Raw genomic sequence first — 18,051 nt, 5'->3', positions numbered from 1 at the left:
TCGGGTTTTTTAAAGACATTTTTCATATTCCGAGCCAAATCAGCCAAGTCCAAATTCGTGAGTCAGTCCAGAACCATAAGTAGCCCTACAACTGGCAAACATCCCCCATCCCCCAGGGGCTTTAAATATTTTCAGACTTTTTTGACAGGCATCCTACATGCAGGCCAAAACCCGGAGGCTTGGGATTCAGATGCTCCCAAGTTTCGCCTGCCCTCAGCCATACGGCCACAGGGGCAAGCTAGGGAGGAGCCTCCCCTTTTCATAAAGTGGGCTTTAAGCCCCGACACCTCGGCGGGTACTAAACCCGGAAGAGCAGTTATCCCCCGGGCACTTAAGGAAAACTGCCTGCATGGCCCCAGAGCCGCAGTGTTTCCCCTGCCAGCCAAGTGCCAGGAGGGCACCTTGATTTCTCCACCCAGCAGCTCTTCTATTGCTGCCTTGCCTTGCAGGGGTCTCTCTCAAAACAGGACCTTGAGCTTTGGGACATATTCTTCACCTGCGCTTTGGGACCCAGAGGGGCTGAGCCTGAGGGAACAATGAACCCCAAAAGGAGGCAAGGAGAGCCGCTGGGCTGCTAGCATCCCGCCTGGCTTCGAGTCCGCAAATGCAACCTTTCGGGTAGGGGAAATCCTTCCTGGAAGCAAGGGCTCCAGTCAGAGCAGGCTCCCAAGCGCGGGCCCGGCCGGGCCGAGGCGGCAGCGCGCCGCAGGGAGGTGCACGTCGGGGCGTTGGACCTTGCTCAGCCCCGCCGCGGGGGCGGGAGTGCTGTGCGCAGCTGGGCACCATGGCGGGTCCGCTGCTTCTCATCCTGCTCTGCGCCACGCTGGGGGATCGGCTGGGAGCTCACGGGAGCGGTGAGGGGCTCTCGCCTGTTGTGCTTGGGGCTCGGCGGGAGTAGGGGCCTCTTGATGGGACTGCTGCACGTCTGTGCCAGCCCCCTCCCAAGCAAAGCCAGCTGGGGAGAGCTGAAATGCCCTTGGTTGGGGGTAGGGGCGATGTCCTACTGCAGCCCCTGGGGGTGCTCCTTGCATGCAGGGGCCAGATGTGGGGGAGCTCCCTTCCAGCCAGCTGCCTGCAGGAGGGGGGCTGCCAGCTGGGCAGGGGGAGGGAAAGCAAGGGTTTCTGGCAAAGAAGTGGGAGAGAGGCGTCCATCTGCAGGGGGGAAGGAGGAGAGACGGAGAAGTGACTGAAAGAGAAGACTTGCAGGGTAAAGAGATGGGGAGAAAAGGCCCTGAAGGAGAGGCAGCCAGCCCCTGTGGGGCTCACATCTTCGTTTCAGTGAGGGTCTTGGCATACACCTGCCAGCCTTCCTGGAAGAGCAGGTGAATCCCAGCTCTCTAGCAAGGAGGTACCACACAGGTGGAGAGTTTCCTGAGCTACACGCAGGGCAGAGGGCACCAGCCTGGGAATGAATTCCTTGTCTTCTCTACTCTGCCGTAGGCTTCCTTTGGGATGTTACGCGGGTCTCTCTGTATCTCAGTTCCCCATCTGCCAAATCAGGATTGTCAGCTGGGGGTGGTAGCACTTCTGTACCCTAAAGGGAAGCTGGGTGGGCAACTGCACTGGAGACTGAGGCACTCGGGTATTACAGCAGTACTAGGGACTTAGGAAAATCAGACTTTTTTCCCCCATTTTCCTGCCTTGCCTCAGTCATGCACCTCAGTTGTCAGTGACTGTGGCAGTTTTTAACGGTAGCAAAAACTTACTTGGTCTTTCCTTTTTTTCTTTTCTTTTTTTATGGTGCTATAACGCCATTCTCCAAAGCCACTGCATTGGGGAGATTTCATTGTCAGCTTGTTTAGGTTCCAAAATAATGGCCTTTGCATGTTTCTAGGTTGTTCTGCCTTACTTGCCCACCTATGTTTTGAGGATGAAAACACTGCAGAACCAATAGGAAAGAAAAAAGCAAGACTTACCAACACAACAAGCCAGCAGCTACATTTATGTTAAAATCTTCCTTTACCGCCCCCCATAATAATACTGTGTGGGCACAGGAATATAGAAATTATAGACACCAGCTGTAGCCTGTCACTGCCTCTCAACTAAAGAGAAGGAAAATGACTTTAAGAACAAACAAGCTAGTGAATAAACAGTGAGCTATAAATCATTTAACCAAACACTCACACTTTCTGCCAGTCTTACGTACAATCAGCATTGATCTGACTCCATACAGTAATAAAATATTGCTTCATTGTGCCTAATGATGGCAGAATCTTCCCCTCTGAGTTATTATTATTGGAGATACACAACACCCTTGGGAAAATGTGTGTTCTTTGCTTTCACACATTTTGGGACAACAGAAAAATAATGGAGCAATTCCATTGCAAAAAACTCAGAAAGACTGCAACAGCTCAGAAAGGTTTGATGCTATGGGCTCCTGTTTGGAATCTATGGGTGCAACTGTTAACAGTGCTTATATTACCTGGCTCCCTGCAGCACCCTTACAAGGATCTTATAGCACCCTGGTTGAAAACCACTGGGATAGGGTCCATGCTTCCACTCAGGTGCAACTACCTGGGTAGCCAAGAGGAACTGTTTCTGAGCAAACCTTGTTTATTTTATATAAACCCAGTGTTCATATCTAAGAGAGAGGGAAGGCAGAGCACCTTAGACCTGTCATTCTCAATTTTTTTTTAACTCAAAGCACCCTTCACTGGATTCAAGGCATCCTCCATAATGTTTGTCAATGAGGTAGCACTCAACTTCAAAAACTAATTATATATTTCACGCTTACCTCCTTACAGAGGAGCTGGGAAGTGAAGGTGGGGGATCATTCAGGCTTGTGTTCATCTACTTAGCTTTTCTGATTATCTCCTGACATTTCATGGCGCCCTTCAAAGGATGTGTTAGAAAAGTGCCCTGGCCAGAGGAAGGTGCACTGGTAATGTTTCTTGACAAATTTTAAAATAAGTCATTTTTGTTTCCTTTCAGTATTTTTAAAGAAAGAAACTGCAAATACATTTTTGGAAAGAACAAAGCGTGCTTATTCATTATTTGAGGAGATCAAGAAAGGGGATATTGAAAGAGAATGTAAGGAGGAAGTCTGCAACAAAGAAGAGGCCAGGGAAGCCTTTGAAAACCAAGAAAAAACAGTAAGGACAAAGCATCATCAAACAAATGGGCCTATATTTTCCAAACTGAAATGCTTTCTTAGTGTCTTTCAAACTGGGTACCTAAAATCACAAATACATAGGACAACTTTAGTCTTTTTCTCTCTCTTCCCGGGAGAAGTAGGAAAGATTGCCAAGTTTGAGTTTATGATGGCAGAGGAGCAGGAAGAATCATACAAAATCTGAAAAGGCACCTACTCATAGTTTGGGTCTTCCAAGTCAGACTATATGAAAGCCTGTCTGTTCACTTTCTTTAATGTTCTGACCTGTTTAATCATAAATGTAAAGTATCTCTAAAGATAAGCATAAACCACAGATTTTCCTTCCTGACTGGTTGCAGTACCTTTTAAGCATTCAGATATATGAGCAAATGGGAACCTGAGTTCACAGATGAGATTTGACAAGGGATGGAGAGTTGGTGAGATAGGGACATTACAGGAGAGCTTCCACTTCTTGTAGACATACTATATCTTTTTCCAGAAAATATAATGTGCTACTATGTCTTATTGACAGGTCTTTTTAAACTGACTTACTAGCTGTACTGGGTGATGATGTACCCCTTTTATAATCTTTAGGTATCACCCTGATTTGTATGCTGCCTTGTTGCCAGCATTCCCCTAGGAACAAAGTATGCCCTTAGTCAGGGCTGTCCAACTTCAAAGCAACCAGGGACCACACATCACACCAGTCACAGATCTTGGGCCACATGTTTGGAGAGCCCCTCAGGACCCTGCCAGGCATAGCTCTCCTGTAACCACCCCAACACACACACACTTCTGCCACATGACTAGCCTGAACCCCCACCTCACCACTGCCATGTGGACAGCTACACAGATGCAGGCCATGAGCTGCCAGTTGGACAGCCCTGCCTTGGATATTAGACAAGTGGACTCTGGGTGGAAGAGGTATAGGTCTGCCAGCATTGAGGAGCCTGTAGTTTGGCAGAAGTAGAAGCAAGATGAAGGCCCTTGAATAGTGTTCACCATGGGGCAGCAAGAAAATCAGCTACTAAATTGGGAGCACTGCTAGCTGTGAATGTTGTTCTGGCTCCTGGTGTTGCCTTGCTGCTTGACAACAGGAAATAAAGGGAGAAAAAGAAGGAACTAGGAAGCTGGAAGTGGGAAGCAAGAAGAATAAGAGAAAGGAGGAAGAGATGTGTAGGAGTTAAGAGACGTGATGGAGAGACTGGGCATCAGAGAGAATGGAGTGACTGGGAAAGGGAACACAAGGAATATTTGGAAGGCAAAAAGTAGTACTTTGCTAGGGAGGTGTGGAAGATGGAGTGGGGTAGGAGGCCAAAGAAAGGAGAGTCCAGTCTTATGTTTTTGGGACTCTGGGGATCAGCAATATTGGGACGGAAGTCATTCCTGTTAAAGTCAATGGGAAGTTACACAAAAAAACAGGAACCCTGTTTTCAGTATAAGTTATTGCAAAGAACCTCTAAGGAAAATGTTTATGGAAAAGCCCTCTTGTTTCAGGGGGTAAGGCCATGGTGGTTTGAGTTGCTCAGTTTTGGTTACATTTTTTAAATGAGAATAATCTAGGAACACCATTCTGTAAGGAATTCTATTTGTATGACACTTAGGTTTTAGAGTCCAGTTCACTAACTGTCATAAAACTTGTTTTCCCTTCCCTTAGGAAGAATTCTGGAATATATATGTAGGTAAGGAATGATTTCAAGTTTACTTTATAATATATATATTTTCTAAGAGTGACGAACAATAATACTGGAAACCAAGACAGAAACACTTTATTTTTTTTAAAATGTTTATAAAGAAGTAACAAAACTGATGATCTTCCGTGGTTATGTTTGAAATGTTATTTGCAAGGTGATCGTTATTCATGTGTGCCAGTGGTTCTCAACCTATTTAGGCTTAAGGCACCCCTTGCAAAAATGTTAGCTCTTACCTTTCACTTGTGTCTTGACTACAGAAAAATGATAGATCAATTTGTCAGTTGTGAAGTACTCAGAAAGACCACAATGGATTAGAATGTTTTTGACACTATGGGCATATGTATACATCATCCTACAGCATTACGCAATGTAGCGATCACCTGGGTCTACAAGTGATCGCCTATACATCACTGTAGCGGTACCTTTCTCGCTTATAGCCCACTACTCCATACTTTCCTTCTGAAAGGAAGTATTAAAGCATGGCACTATAGCAATGGCACCATACGGTGACGTGTAGATATGCCCTATGAGTTCCTATCTGAAATTTCTGGGTTTATCTTGTGAATCGTGCATAGGTATTTGCATACCTAATAGAGCTAATATTCTGTGGCACCCCATGGTATCCTTAAAAGCTCTTCATGGCACCCCAAGGTTCTGTGACACCCTGGTTGAGAATCACTGATGTATTTATATATCAAACTGAATAATAGGGTCCAGTTCACAGAGATATAGCACCAAACTATATTTTCTTCATTTGCTTGGAGTATCAGATTTAAAGCTTCTGACATGCATGCCCTTTCAGCCCTTCCTAAGCCTGGGATACTGCTACTTACATCCCTTTGAGAAAGAACCTGGGGTGGGGGAGGAGTCCTTCCTCTACCTGCTGCCCCTTGATTTCTGTTTTGTTCATTGGGCCAAATTTCCTCACACGCTAGTTTCCACAAAGGAAAAGAATCAACATGGCCTTTCTCACCTTCAACACCCACAGGACAGCAAGAATGCAGAACAATTTAGCTAGGATCATGATCCTGTTGCATAAAATCAAGAGTTTTCTGTATTCCTGATAATCCTAGGACAGGCAGCCCAGGGAGAATACTGAGGCAGCCCAGAGGGGAGTGATTTAGTACAACCATTTTTTAAATTTTCCATGTTATCATCATTGGCTGAAATAGATATGTCATGTAGGCTAGAACCTAATATATATTTTTTCTAAGAGTGAAGAACAATAATACTGGAAACAATACTATATTTTCTAATATAAATTTTCCATATAATCATCATTGCCTAAAATAGATATATGCCATGTAGGCTAAAACCCAGGACTCCTATCCCTCCAGTATAGTACCCATCTCACTAACCACAAGGCTGGACTCCCTCTGGCCTGCTCTTCTGACAGCACATAGGTTTCCCTCTTGCCTGCCCATATGGCTGGCTTCAGCAGGGGTGGAACGCACCCTTGGGCCTGCCCAGCCCATGGCCCGTTGGTTTGAGCACTTTGCTTGGAAGTGGGAGATGTGAGGTCTAAATGCAAGATGCAGGTCAGCTAGAGGGAGACCTACAGCCTGGGCCTCACTCCCTGGAAAATAACCTACTACTAGGTAATTGGGTTAAAAGGTGAGAAACCCCAGCTTTTCTCATCTGAGTTATCAAAACAGTTATCTTACCTGCAACATAGGTTTCTTACTGGCATTATACAATGTCTGCATGAAAAGCCTGAATCACAATGAAAACTGAAGATAACAGGGAAAATAATAATGAAAGATACTCTATTGAATCCAGTGCGGAGTGCCTGGTCTGCCATGCCAGAGGCCCATTTGGAAACATAGTATTGAAACTCATAGATCGTGTCTTGAGATGCACATATTTTAAATATTAACAAAAAGACGATCACAAAATTCATCACCTAGTGACACTGCAGATTTTAATGAAAATGTACATAGTGAACCTTGGCAGACAAGGGTAAATCTGATACATTTTATTAGGCAAACTCAAATAGTTGGAAAAATTCTTCTTTGCAAGCTTTTGGGTATAAATACCCTTCATCGGGCTGAGGAAGCATCTGCAGTTGGTATGTGCTCTCCCTGAATGGAATAAATAGTAAAGAAGCCAGAGGCTGGTATGTATGGAAGAAAACAAAGATGTAAATTGAGGAGTCAGTGGGTGAGAGACCAGTTGATGTGGGTGGGAAATGAATGTAGCTGGTAAATAGTGGAGAGGTACCTGGGGAGTCAGATGTTAGGCAGGTCATAAAGTGCATACCCGAATGAACGCACACCAAAAATCTATCAAAGACAAGACTACCCACTTACCAGTGGGGGCACATTTCTCACCAGAAAACTACTCTCCAATCTCTAAGTTCTAATCCTCAAAGGGAATTTACAAAATACCTTTCACAAACGAGCCTACAAACTTCACTTCATCAACCTACTAGATACAAAAAATCATGGACTAAATATAGACATTGGATTTATGACACATAACTTGCCTGACATCTGACTCCCCAGGTACCTCTGCACTATTTACCAGCTACATTTATTCCCCTCCACACCCTCAACCTGTCTCTCACCCACTGACTCCTCAATTTACATCTTCACTGACTGGCTTTCTTGCATGCATACCAGCTTCTGGCTTCTTTACTATTCATTCCATCCAGGAAGAGTGCACACACCAACTGCAGATGCTTCCCCAGCCTGACAAAGTGTATTTATACCCGAAAGCTTGCAAAGGAGAATTCTTCCAACTATACTATTTGAGTTGTTATAATAACATACATTAGATTTACCCAGAGAACCTTGTCTGCCTATGTCCTTAAACCAATACAGCTACAATCTAAACCCCTGTAACATAGTTTACCTTAAAACTTAACATATGTCATAGTTTTTGTTTTGTTTTTTTAAAGATGGGAACCAGTGTGACGTCAATCCTTGTCAGTATGGTGGAAACTGTAAAGATGGAATTGGAACATACACATGTAACTGCCTGGATGGTTATCAGGGCAAAAACTGCGAATCTGGTAGGTTTCTGTTTAATATGTGATGGGAATGAATTTGTCAAATAACCAGTCGATAAAGAATGGTTCTCATTTCTTCAGTGTCACTAGATGATAATGACAGAATTCAGAGATTCATGAGATTGGGAAGAAAAACACACCAGAAAGATCTAATGCCAATAATACATGGCTTTAGAGATTACTGGAGCTTCACAAATGGATACATTTTTTTAAATGCTCAAAAAGGACACTTGTTGTAAAGATGGTACTCAGTCCTATAGGCCTTTTTGATGTGGGTGGTAGGTCTTCTCAGAAATAACCTGCTTGAGCTTCATGAAAATGTTCAGAGGAGTAGGGGACTCCAGGGCCTAACGAATACTGAAGTGTGCTATGTGAGTTCCCAGAGCCCTGGCTGGTCCTTGGCAGTACCTTTATGGTACAGGTAACATTAATCATACCATAGATTGTAACATATCACATTTTCATCCAGTTTATTGCACCATAAAGTGGCAAATTAGCCACAAAGATGTTCCACATATAACATAGAATATCTTTGTTGCTAGTTTGTATGATACCTTAAATTGAGCATGCAGCATGTGTTGTGTTCCAAACCACATACCACACCAACAATGATAAAAATAGAGGAACCAGACCTGGGACTCTCCCCAGCCCAACACCTGGGGTTCAGGTTGGGGGTACGCTCTAGATCCCAAATGGGAACCCAGAGCTGGCCTGTGCCGAGTCTCAACCTTCACATGAGTTGTGGAAAACTCAGATCAGTTCCAAAACAGCCACTCCCTACCCTATCTGAAGGGTAATGTGGTAGGGATCTGAGCAATTTTAGGCTCCATCCCAAACATTGTACATCATGTCATTCATATCTAGCATAGCAGGCCATGTGATTTTTTTGAATGAGGCATAAAATTCCTCAGATACCAATCATATCACTATTTTAACATATGACAGGGCCCCCAACTCTGCTACAATTACATACCTCACTGCCCTGCAAGAAGACAGAGAAGCACATCAAAGATGGGCATGAGAGAGTGAGGGAGAGTGGCTTACAGTAAAGAGCATAATGACTTCCCAAACCTCTGAGCATGCTGGGAATTTCTTCAGTCTTGTTTACAGTACAGCAGCCCTTCCCAATCTGTGATACGCATACCACCAGTGGTACGCAGACAACTTGTCAGTGGTACACATTAACAGGTATATTATAATTACTTTATATGACAAAAAATTGCTGGTGGTACTTAAGATTGAACTGAAAAAATTGCTGGTAGTACTTAAGGTTGTATTGTTTTAAATCGGTGGAACACAATCTGTCAGAGTTTGGGAACTACTGCACTAGAGCATACATGCTCAGAGGTACCCTCTGAGCAGCAGAACCCCTTTTGTCTGCTGGCAGAGTAACACCACCTCTGCAAACAAAAAGAGGTTCTTGCTGCCACCTGATACAGGATGCACACACACATGCCTGTGCCTTCTGCTGACTATCACAGTCCCTTCAGCAGCTGGCTCTATTGTTCACAGCTAGTTTTACCAGCAGAATTTCCCCAGTACAGCCAAAGCCTTTATTTAAATCCCTCCAGAATGCCTACCTTTTCTGTAATATTTATGCTGTCATCCACTTCTTATTTTTCCCATTAATGCATTGCTGATATGTAAAAAATAAAATGCTGGAAGAGAAGCGTATAGGGCGCTGGCACTGAAGTTGAAAATGGTTTGAAAGAATGATGAAAAGAACACATTCTAGAAGGAGGGAGAAATAACAGGATGGACCAGCCACCATCCTGATATCTGTGCCCCTTTGCTATAGTCTGCTCCCCCACCCCTTGTTGGTCTTTGGCTTTTTAAACCATCAACTCTTTGAGGTAGAGAATGTCTTCTCTGTCTGGAAAGTGCCTCACCCTGAGGGGGCAACTGGGAGAGCAGCCCTGGGTGCCACCTTTGTGGGGGGGTGCAAAAAATAGTTGCAACCATGGTAGTAGCTGATTATGCTGCTGCAATTGACACTGCTTCAGGTGTTTCACAGCTGGCCTGAGCATGGAGCTGTACTGCTATGCCTCTTATCTTTGGGGTGCTATCACAATAATGTATCAATAAATAATAGTTTGCTATAGATTTGCCTGCAGCTTTACAAACACAAAGGCAATGACCTTGACCAAAGTTTACAATTGAAGCAGGTTGTTATCAGCATCACAAGCATTTCCAAAGCAGCATTTCTTTGTGATTTTCATAATGTGTGTCTTTTGGGCAGTTATACCAAAATACTGCAAGATCAACAATGGAGACTGTGAACACTTCTGCAAATCAGAAAAGAGCAATGTGGTTTGTTCCTGTGCTACTGGGTATGTTTTGGCAGAGGATGGCAAATCCTGTGCTGCAGCAGGTATGATGTCATACAACTAACTGATGATAACCATGATGATGAGATTTGTCTTCTGTTGTATTGGAAGGCAGGCTTTGTAGGGCTTAAAATGCACTGGTGGTCTGAATAATTTGGATATAACCTGCTGATACCTAGCTTTCTAAGGCCTTCACTGTGTAATTTTATGAAGTGCTGAACATCCCCGAATCTAACAGAGTGAAGACTGAAGACACTCAGGACCAGCTCCATAAGAGCACCTAAGCATAGAAATAATTTAGGAGCTTGTATCTATATGCACACATGCTGGTAATCCATGTCAATGGGGAGACTAGTTGACTGAGTTTCTGCCACTGAAGTTACTTGCATGCCTTAAGTACAGCTCTTGACTGACCTGATTTCCTTGTTGCCTATTGCACATCTAAAACTGCTTGGGATTCACAAACTACATGCCCCACATCTCATTCCCCTCAAGAGACCCAATCTACTAGGGACAACTTTTCACTGGTACCTGGCTTCTCCCCTGCAGTTAGTTACTCCCAGACTTTTACCTTGAAGTCTCTGTCTCACAAGTCAATTAATGGAGCCATGATTTAAGTCCTTTTGAGGACCAGGTCCCTATCCTTTTGCAAGTCACAGCCCTTAGTGATTACCTAGGTATAACAAGACATGAGCAGAAGGAAAAAGTACTTAAAAGTATTTATCAATGTACTCTGTTCCTCCCTGAAAAACTTGCTGCATATAAAGAAGTAGACACACAATAATAACATTTATAAACTCTAAGGGGGTTGGTCTGTATCAGGGATGGGCAAAATATGGCCTGTGGGCCAGATCCAGCCTTCCAGCAGATTCAATCCAGCCCATGGGTGGATGACCACTGGCAGCTCCAATCATCATGTGTGCCAGGTGGGTGGGTGGCTCTGCTTCCGCACAGCTGCATCAGCTGTGGACCCATGTGGGGCTTCCACAGCAGGTGGCAGGTAACGTCATCTGTGGAGGCCGCTAGTAGGTTCAGGAGCCCAGATACAGAACTTGCCAGAGGCATCCGCAGCTGATGCTGCTGCCCTCCCACCAGGATGGTAGCTGCAGTGCAGAGCTCTAACCTGGAACCTGTGGGTGGCATCAGCTGTGGTCCCAGGCAGGCATAGGTGCCATCTTTGCTTTTTGCTGGTGGATACTTGCAGGCGTAACACCCCCCTCCCAACCCCCTCCCTCCGCAAACAATGACACTTTATTTTAACTTAGTGTGTTCCCACACTGAGCCCTGTGCATGCCTAGAAGAGGGAGCGCATTACTTCAGCCCAGCTTTGCAGTGTCTGTAAAGTTCGGGTGCTTTAGTGGGGCTTTTTGGCACTTTTTTCTAATAGCTGATTGAATCAGCTTTAGTTAAAAGTGCTAAAAAGCCCTGCTGAAGCACCCAGTCTCTACAGACACTGCAGAGCTGGGTTGAAGTAACACACTGCTTCTTCCAGCAAAGCGCATTTCTTTGGGTGTTTTTTAACCTGGCTCATGGGTGCTCAGCACCTGCTAATTTTTTTAATGGGTGCTTGAGCATCAGAGCACCCACAGAGTTAACACCTATGCAAGTAGGAGCTGCTGCCACACTGAGTGGGTGGCAGCATCAGCTGAGGGTGCAGCCAACAGGTTCAGTGTCTGGGGTCCTGAATCTACCAGCAGCATCCGCAGCTGATGCCGCTGCCCACCTAGTGCAGCAAACTACAGCTCCAATGGATTCTGAAAGAAGGGGGTTATTCTGTGATATCCACCCAAGAGAGACAGGGAGAAGAAAGAAGAGGAGAGACAGAGAAAGAGGAGAGAGACAGAGAAGAGGAAAGACAGGGACAGGGACAAGGGAAAGAGGAGAGGGAAGAGATAGAGAGAGAGAGGAGAGGAGACAAGGAGAGGAGAGGAGACAGAGGAGATGAGACTAGACTAGACAGAGAGAGAGATGGATTGACAGGGCCTTCGATAGGTCCCCAAAACTCATTAAGTGGCCCTCCAGCTGAAAAAAATTGCCCACCTCTGGTCTATATGATCTTGCAAAGTCCCTTCCAGCCCTACTTCACTATGATTCTGTGTAGATAAAACTTATAGCCAGGGTCAGCAGCCCTGCACGTGTGCCAAGCATCGCACATGAGGCCCTTTTGCTTAGCTCACCACACCACAGCCAGCCATGGCTTGGGGTAGCTGCTGCCAGCAGGGCTTCCAGCATCCCAGCTGCCTGCTGGGAGCAGCCCAGGCTCCTGGCTGGCTGCAGCTACCCAGAGCTGGGGCCAGCTGCAGCCAGAAGGCTGCAAACAGCTGCGCTGAGCTCCGGAGCCCAGCCATCAGCTCTGTACTGGCGCATGCCAGAGTGGGCAGTGGGGGAGGGACCTGAGGCAGCACAGCCCCAGCCTCACCCCAGCTCCCAGCACAGAGCTACTGACTGGGCTTCGGAGCCTGGTGCAAATGTTTGTAGCCAGCCTGGGCTCTGGGCAGCTGCAGCAAGAGCCTGGCAGGCTGTAAACAGCTGCATGGGGCTCTACAGCTCCGGCATCAGCTCTGTGCTGGTGCCAACTGCATGGGCACCTTGAGGCAGGGTATGCTGCCCTGCTGTCTGCCCCAAGGTGCACGTACAGTCTCTGCCAGCACACAGCTGATGCCAGAGCTGTGGAGCACAGCGCAGCTGTTTGGAGCCTCCCGACTGCAGCTGACCCCAGCTCTGGGGAGGTGCTGCCAACCGGAAACCCAGGCTGCTTCCAGCAGGCAGCTGGGACACTGCAAGCCCTGCTGGGAGCAGCCCAGGCTCCAGCAGCTGGGGTAGCTGCTGACAGCCACAGAGCCCAGGGTTGCGGGGCAAGGGGCAGCAGGGCTTGGGGTGCAGGGCAAGAAGCACAAGCAGGGCATCCTGCCATGTACCCCCTGCCCTTATTTTGTTTCTCTGGCATGCCAGCACTCCAGCACCTTCCAAGGTAGGCGTTGTGGTGTTTTTCGGCACTCCAGCCAAAAAACGTTACCTACCCCTGAGTTATAGACTTATATACGCTGATATTCAATTTCAAACACCATATTTTACTTAAATACAATGCATGTTTCATTATCCTTTAAAGCAAAGGAGTGAGTTGAAATATATGAGTTCTATATGTAGATTTCTAATTTGTAAATATAACCTTTTGGATAGATACTCATATAAGGCAACTTTTTTAAATAGCTACCACAAATTCCATTAGAATTTAAGCAATAAAAGACAACACTTAAACATATTAAAAATATGCTTCTAATGAAATTGCTTGTTCCCTGCTGCTTCTGTAGAATTTGAGCACCATGGACAAAACTCAGAATGTCAAAAATGCTATTATTTTTGTCCAGTCTGGTAAAATGCTTTTCAGTACCGGCCAGTCTTTTGTTAGTGTCTTAAAGTCTTGTGGAACTTACCACAAAATAATTGGGTAAATGAATGAATGGGTGATTAAAGACAATGAAAAGACATGTAGTGCATGTTCTTAGAGAAGAGAAAATTTCAAAGGTTGGTAGCGATGCCTGCTTTCTTATACTTTTCTCTAAACTTGGCACACATTTTTTTTTACTCAAGTTGCTTATGAAGGCTCACTTTCTTAAGGAAAGAACAAATCAAGTGAACTGTTTATGTTAAAAAAATCCATACCATCTTTTCAGAGGAAGTTAAGAAAAAGGTTAATTCACATTCTGACCATTAACTCTAGCAGTTCTGAGGTGATTGTAGTTGTTAGAACATCAAATATTATTTGGACATAAAATACTAACTTCCTTTGTTTGTCCTTACAGTTCCGTTCCCGTGTGGTAGAGTTTATATAAAAAAAGTAAGTAGAAGGTCAGTGATTTCAGTTCATCATAACATTAGCAACATTACCAGCAACCAAGATGGCAAATCCCCTGAACTGAATAAAAGCTATGTAACGTTTGAGGAGAACATCACACCATTTACAGAAAGTCCAACCCATCATCCTCTGAATGAAACAGATGGCATGGGTGGGGATCCAGAAGTGGACATCAGGATAGTGGGTGGCGATGACTGTCGGCCTGGTGAATGCCCCTGGCAGGTAAATATATGTATTTTTGCATCTTCTGTGTAGATAGACGTACTGCTCTATCCAGTGAGTATGTAGGTCATGACCAGGGATCCTGGTTTTCTCTGAATTAAAAAAATACCTGATTTTCAGTTTAAAAATAGTAACCCCTAATCCACATTTTCCATGATTAAAATGAAACACCACTAATATATATATATTAGTGGTGTTTCATTTTAATCACAGTAAAATATGGATTTGGATTTGGGGTTACTTTTTTAATCCAAAAATTGGGTTGGGTTTTTTTTATCAGAGAAAATCAGGATCCCTGGTCATGAATGTCCAAAAATGTTTGATTGCACAATTGTTTACATGTATAATTGCTGAACTTTTGTTCAGGCATCACCAAGTTTGCCCATCTACTGAGCCATTTGTAGTTTGCATATTTGCATATACAGTACTGGTGATTGTACACATACATTAGACATGCAGTTTGGAGTACAGTTTGCAAATCGTGGCCTTAGAGTATATTACATGTCTAGTACCAGGTTAGACAGTGGTACCAAATGCTGCAACCAGACAGGACTCTCAGGTCATACTGGCCCATCCTCTCTGCTGGGGTACCATAACGAGTAGGATAGAATGTCATGCCCCCTTGTGCCTCCTCTCTTTCTGACAGTTCTAAAGCCATGCATGTCTTCTTTATGCACTAACTCATCCAAGTTAGTTAGTAGGTGAGGAGGGACACTCTCCTAGGAGGCAGGAAGTGAGGATTTGAGTCCTCTCATTTGGAGGAGAGCTGAGAAACTAGTCTCCTCTTGCTGGGCTAGTGCTATTATAGATGTTATACAAAAAGGATGTATAATGCACGCACATGGTTCAGTCATTTTATTTAGGCACTTAGCATCAGAAAAGGACTTCTGCTTTTGGATTCCAAGTGAACAGAAGTGCCTAATGAGCTTCCCTTAACTTAATCCTTAATCCCTAAATGCCCTACACCCTGTAAAAGGACTGGAGATCAGACACAAATTTGTGATTAATCTTACCTATTGGCTTGCTCTAGATAGCCTATACCAGGGGGAGGCACCAGGAGTGACTAGAAATAACAGTCACAAGCTGGCAGAGGGTAGATTCAGACTAGACATCAGGAGGCGCTACTTCACTGTCAGGGTGGCTAGGATCTGGAACCAGCTTCCAAGCAAAGTGGTGCTGGCTCCTACCCTGGGGGTCTTTAAGAGGAGGCTAGATGTACACCTTGCTGGGGTCGTTTGACCCCAGTACTCTTTTCTGCCATGGCAGGGGGTCAGACTAGATGATCTGCTTGGGTCCCTTCCGACCCTAGAAACTATGAAACTATGAGGCAACCCCCGGCACAAGTGCCAGAATGTGGCACACAAAGGCACACATGCCTCAGGGTAAACAGTGGGGAAGGGACCAGGGCTACGCTGCCACAACAAGGATGCGGTCCCTCGTGGCTCCCTCACCATCCATCCCTGGCACGCCAACATCCTACATGTCAAGATGGTGGATATTTTTGGCACCCTGCCTAAAAATGTTCCTGACCCCTGGCCTATACCAATGATTTTCAACTTTTTTCATTTGTGGACCCCTAAAAATTTTGAATAGAGGTATGGACCCCTTTGAACTGTAGGTGTGGGTATTCACATACTTTTGATTGATCATGGTTATCTTTGCAGGCCCCTTAAACATAGGGTCTGGACCCCCAGGGGTCCAGAGCCCACAGGTTGAAAACCACTGGCCTGTAGAGAGGCACTTAACTCTGATCATCAATTACTTGGATTTGGGTGTTAAAAACATACTTCATCAGTTACTTGGATTCATGTATTAAAAGCATACTGGCAAAGTTCACAGGCAAAACGAAATTGTGGGGGAGCGCAGTCATGCTCGAGGACAGGATGGGAATACAGGCTGACTGGGACAGGCTTGCAAGGTGGGCAGATCATAACCTGATAATGTTTAACATGGAGAAATGTAAAGTGCTCCATTTGGGGAGAAAAATCCTCAACACACTTAGAGGCTTGGCAGTATGATTGCTAGCACCACAACTGAAAGAGACCTGGGGGTCGTAACAGACCACAGAATGAACATGTGCCGTAGCTGGTACAGCAAATCAAACACTCGCATACATCTTCTGATGCATCACAAACAATACTAAGGGTGTCATCCTCCTGCTCTACTTGGCTTTGTTGAGACCACAGCATCCAGTTCTGGGCACTGCACTTCAGGAAGGATGTGGAGAAGCTTGAGAGAGTCCAAAGGCAGGCCACACATATGACTAGAGGTCTGGAGAGCAGGTCATGAGAGGAGAGGCTGAAAGACATGGGACTATTCAGCCTGGACAAGAGAAGATTTAGAGGGGACTTGGTGGCAGCCTATAATATATAAGGGGTGTACATCAGGGCTTGGGGGAGCATCTGTTCACCAAGGCCCCACAGGGAAAGACAAGAAACTGTGGGCACAACTTGATAGAAGATTGCTTCATATTGGACATAAGGAAAAACTTCTTTATAATTTAAGTGCCAAGAGACTGGAACAGAGTCCCGCCAGAGGTGGTACAGTCACATACTCTGGCAATCCTCAAAAAGTGTCTTGACATCCATCTTGCTAGGGTCATCTGACCCCAGCAGTCTTTCCTGCCCAAGAGCAGGAGAGCTGGACCTGATGATCTTGTAAGGTCCCTTCCAGCAGCAGCCCTTCCAGCCCCTAACATCTATGCATCTATGCTTAGTATAGGTTGACTAGATGCTGAAACCTAAGTTGGAGCGAACCAAGGGCTCAGTTAGGATCTTGTTCCTGGATAGGAAATTTGAAAAGCAGAAGTGATGTATCTGCAGGTGTTGGTGTACTGATTGGTAATATTCTTACCCTTGTGTCAATGTATTGCTCCAGTGTGATAGTATTGGGCTCTGGCTTTTCTTCTTATTCCAACCCCAATACTCTGTGGGAATCGTAGTTGTTAAAAGAGACATTAAGTTTTTAATAAGTATTTGGGTACTATATTAGCTTGTCCTGGCTAAATTTCTCCTGAAGATAAGGATGATGGTTCATTGGTGTTATAATAATGTCTGGAAGGTTATGCACCAAGGCATCAATCAGCATGGCCAGCACTGTACAAACACGCACAAAAAGGCTCTCCCTGCCCCACAGAATTTCAATTATATCTTAACTAAAATTTTCCCAGGAGTTTTAACTAGGTCAAGCATGTGTCAATTTTGTCCTAAGTCGTTCCATAGTGCTAGTTTGCAGTGTTGCTAATAGAATGCAACATGCAGAATGCATGTGTATGAAAATAAGTAAATGTAAGTAAATATATGAATATACACAGTGAGTGTGTATGTGTGTGGGTAATGTTATACACATGCAGTAAGCAATTTTTTCTGGCTTCAGACTAGAATGACCAAACTTGGGTCTGAGGTAGGTGAGCATGAGGACTCACCACAGCCAGCACTTCTCCCTGCTGTGGCATGGGGACACAGGTTACTGACCTATACTGTATCTAGACAGATAAATCTGTGTGCTTGCTGGCATATACTGATATATAGATAAGTGTGTGTGCGTGCATTAGGGCTGTGTGAAGCTTCGGGTGGTGATTCAATTCAGAGGAGATTTGGCCCGATTCGGTGCCTGAATCTCTGAATCGAATGGGGACCAATTTAAAGGTCCAGATCGATTCAAAGTGAATCAATCGCTCATGTTTTCCAATGATTCAGAGAGCTTTGATGATGTCCCCAGTGGATGCAGCAGGGAGCTGCAGCTAACTCTGAGCTGATAAGTACTAGGGGCAGGGGAGGCGGGGCTGGGAGAGGGGGAAGTGGACCATGGGGGGACCCCTGCCAGGCCCCCTGACCCCCCTGATCACCCAG

The 18,051-nt window shown here is 45.1% G+C and overlaps 1 protein-coding gene across 2 annotated transcripts in view; it reads left to right on the top strand.

The window, feature by feature from the left end:
- Nucleotides 1-743: 743 nt before the first annotated feature.
- The window catches only part of F10 (coagulation factor X), a 21,427-nt gene continuing 4,119 nt past the window's right edge, over nt 744-18,051 (top strand). The window contains exons 1-6 of one of the 2 annotated variants that reach the window (XM_019529635.1): nt 744-854; nt 2,932-3,092; nt 4,749-4,773; nt 7,685-7,798; nt 10,035-10,166; nt 13,926-14,200. In XM_019529635.1, the coding sequence (XP_019385180.1) occupies nt 785-854; nt 2,932-3,092; nt 4,749-4,773; nt 7,685-7,798; nt 10,035-10,166; nt 13,926-14,200 (777 nt within the window). In that variant the 5' untranslated portion in view covers nt 744-784. The remainder of the gene's footprint in view (nt 855-2,931; nt 3,093-4,748; nt 4,774-7,684; nt 7,799-10,034; nt 10,167-13,925; nt 14,201-18,051) is intronic. The other variant, XM_019529636.1, reaches the window with a different exon arrangement.

This window comes from Crocodylus porosus, unplaced genomic scaffold, assembly GCF_001723895.1.
Source record: "Crocodylus porosus isolate Cpor-Errol unplaced genomic scaffold, CroPor_comp1, whole genome shotgun sequence".
Taxonomy (NCBI): Eukaryota; Metazoa; Chordata; order Crocodylia; family Crocodylidae; genus Crocodylus; species Crocodylus porosus.
Note: the sequence above shows the minus strand (reverse complement) of the source record. Positions and strands in the feature narration are given on the sequence as shown.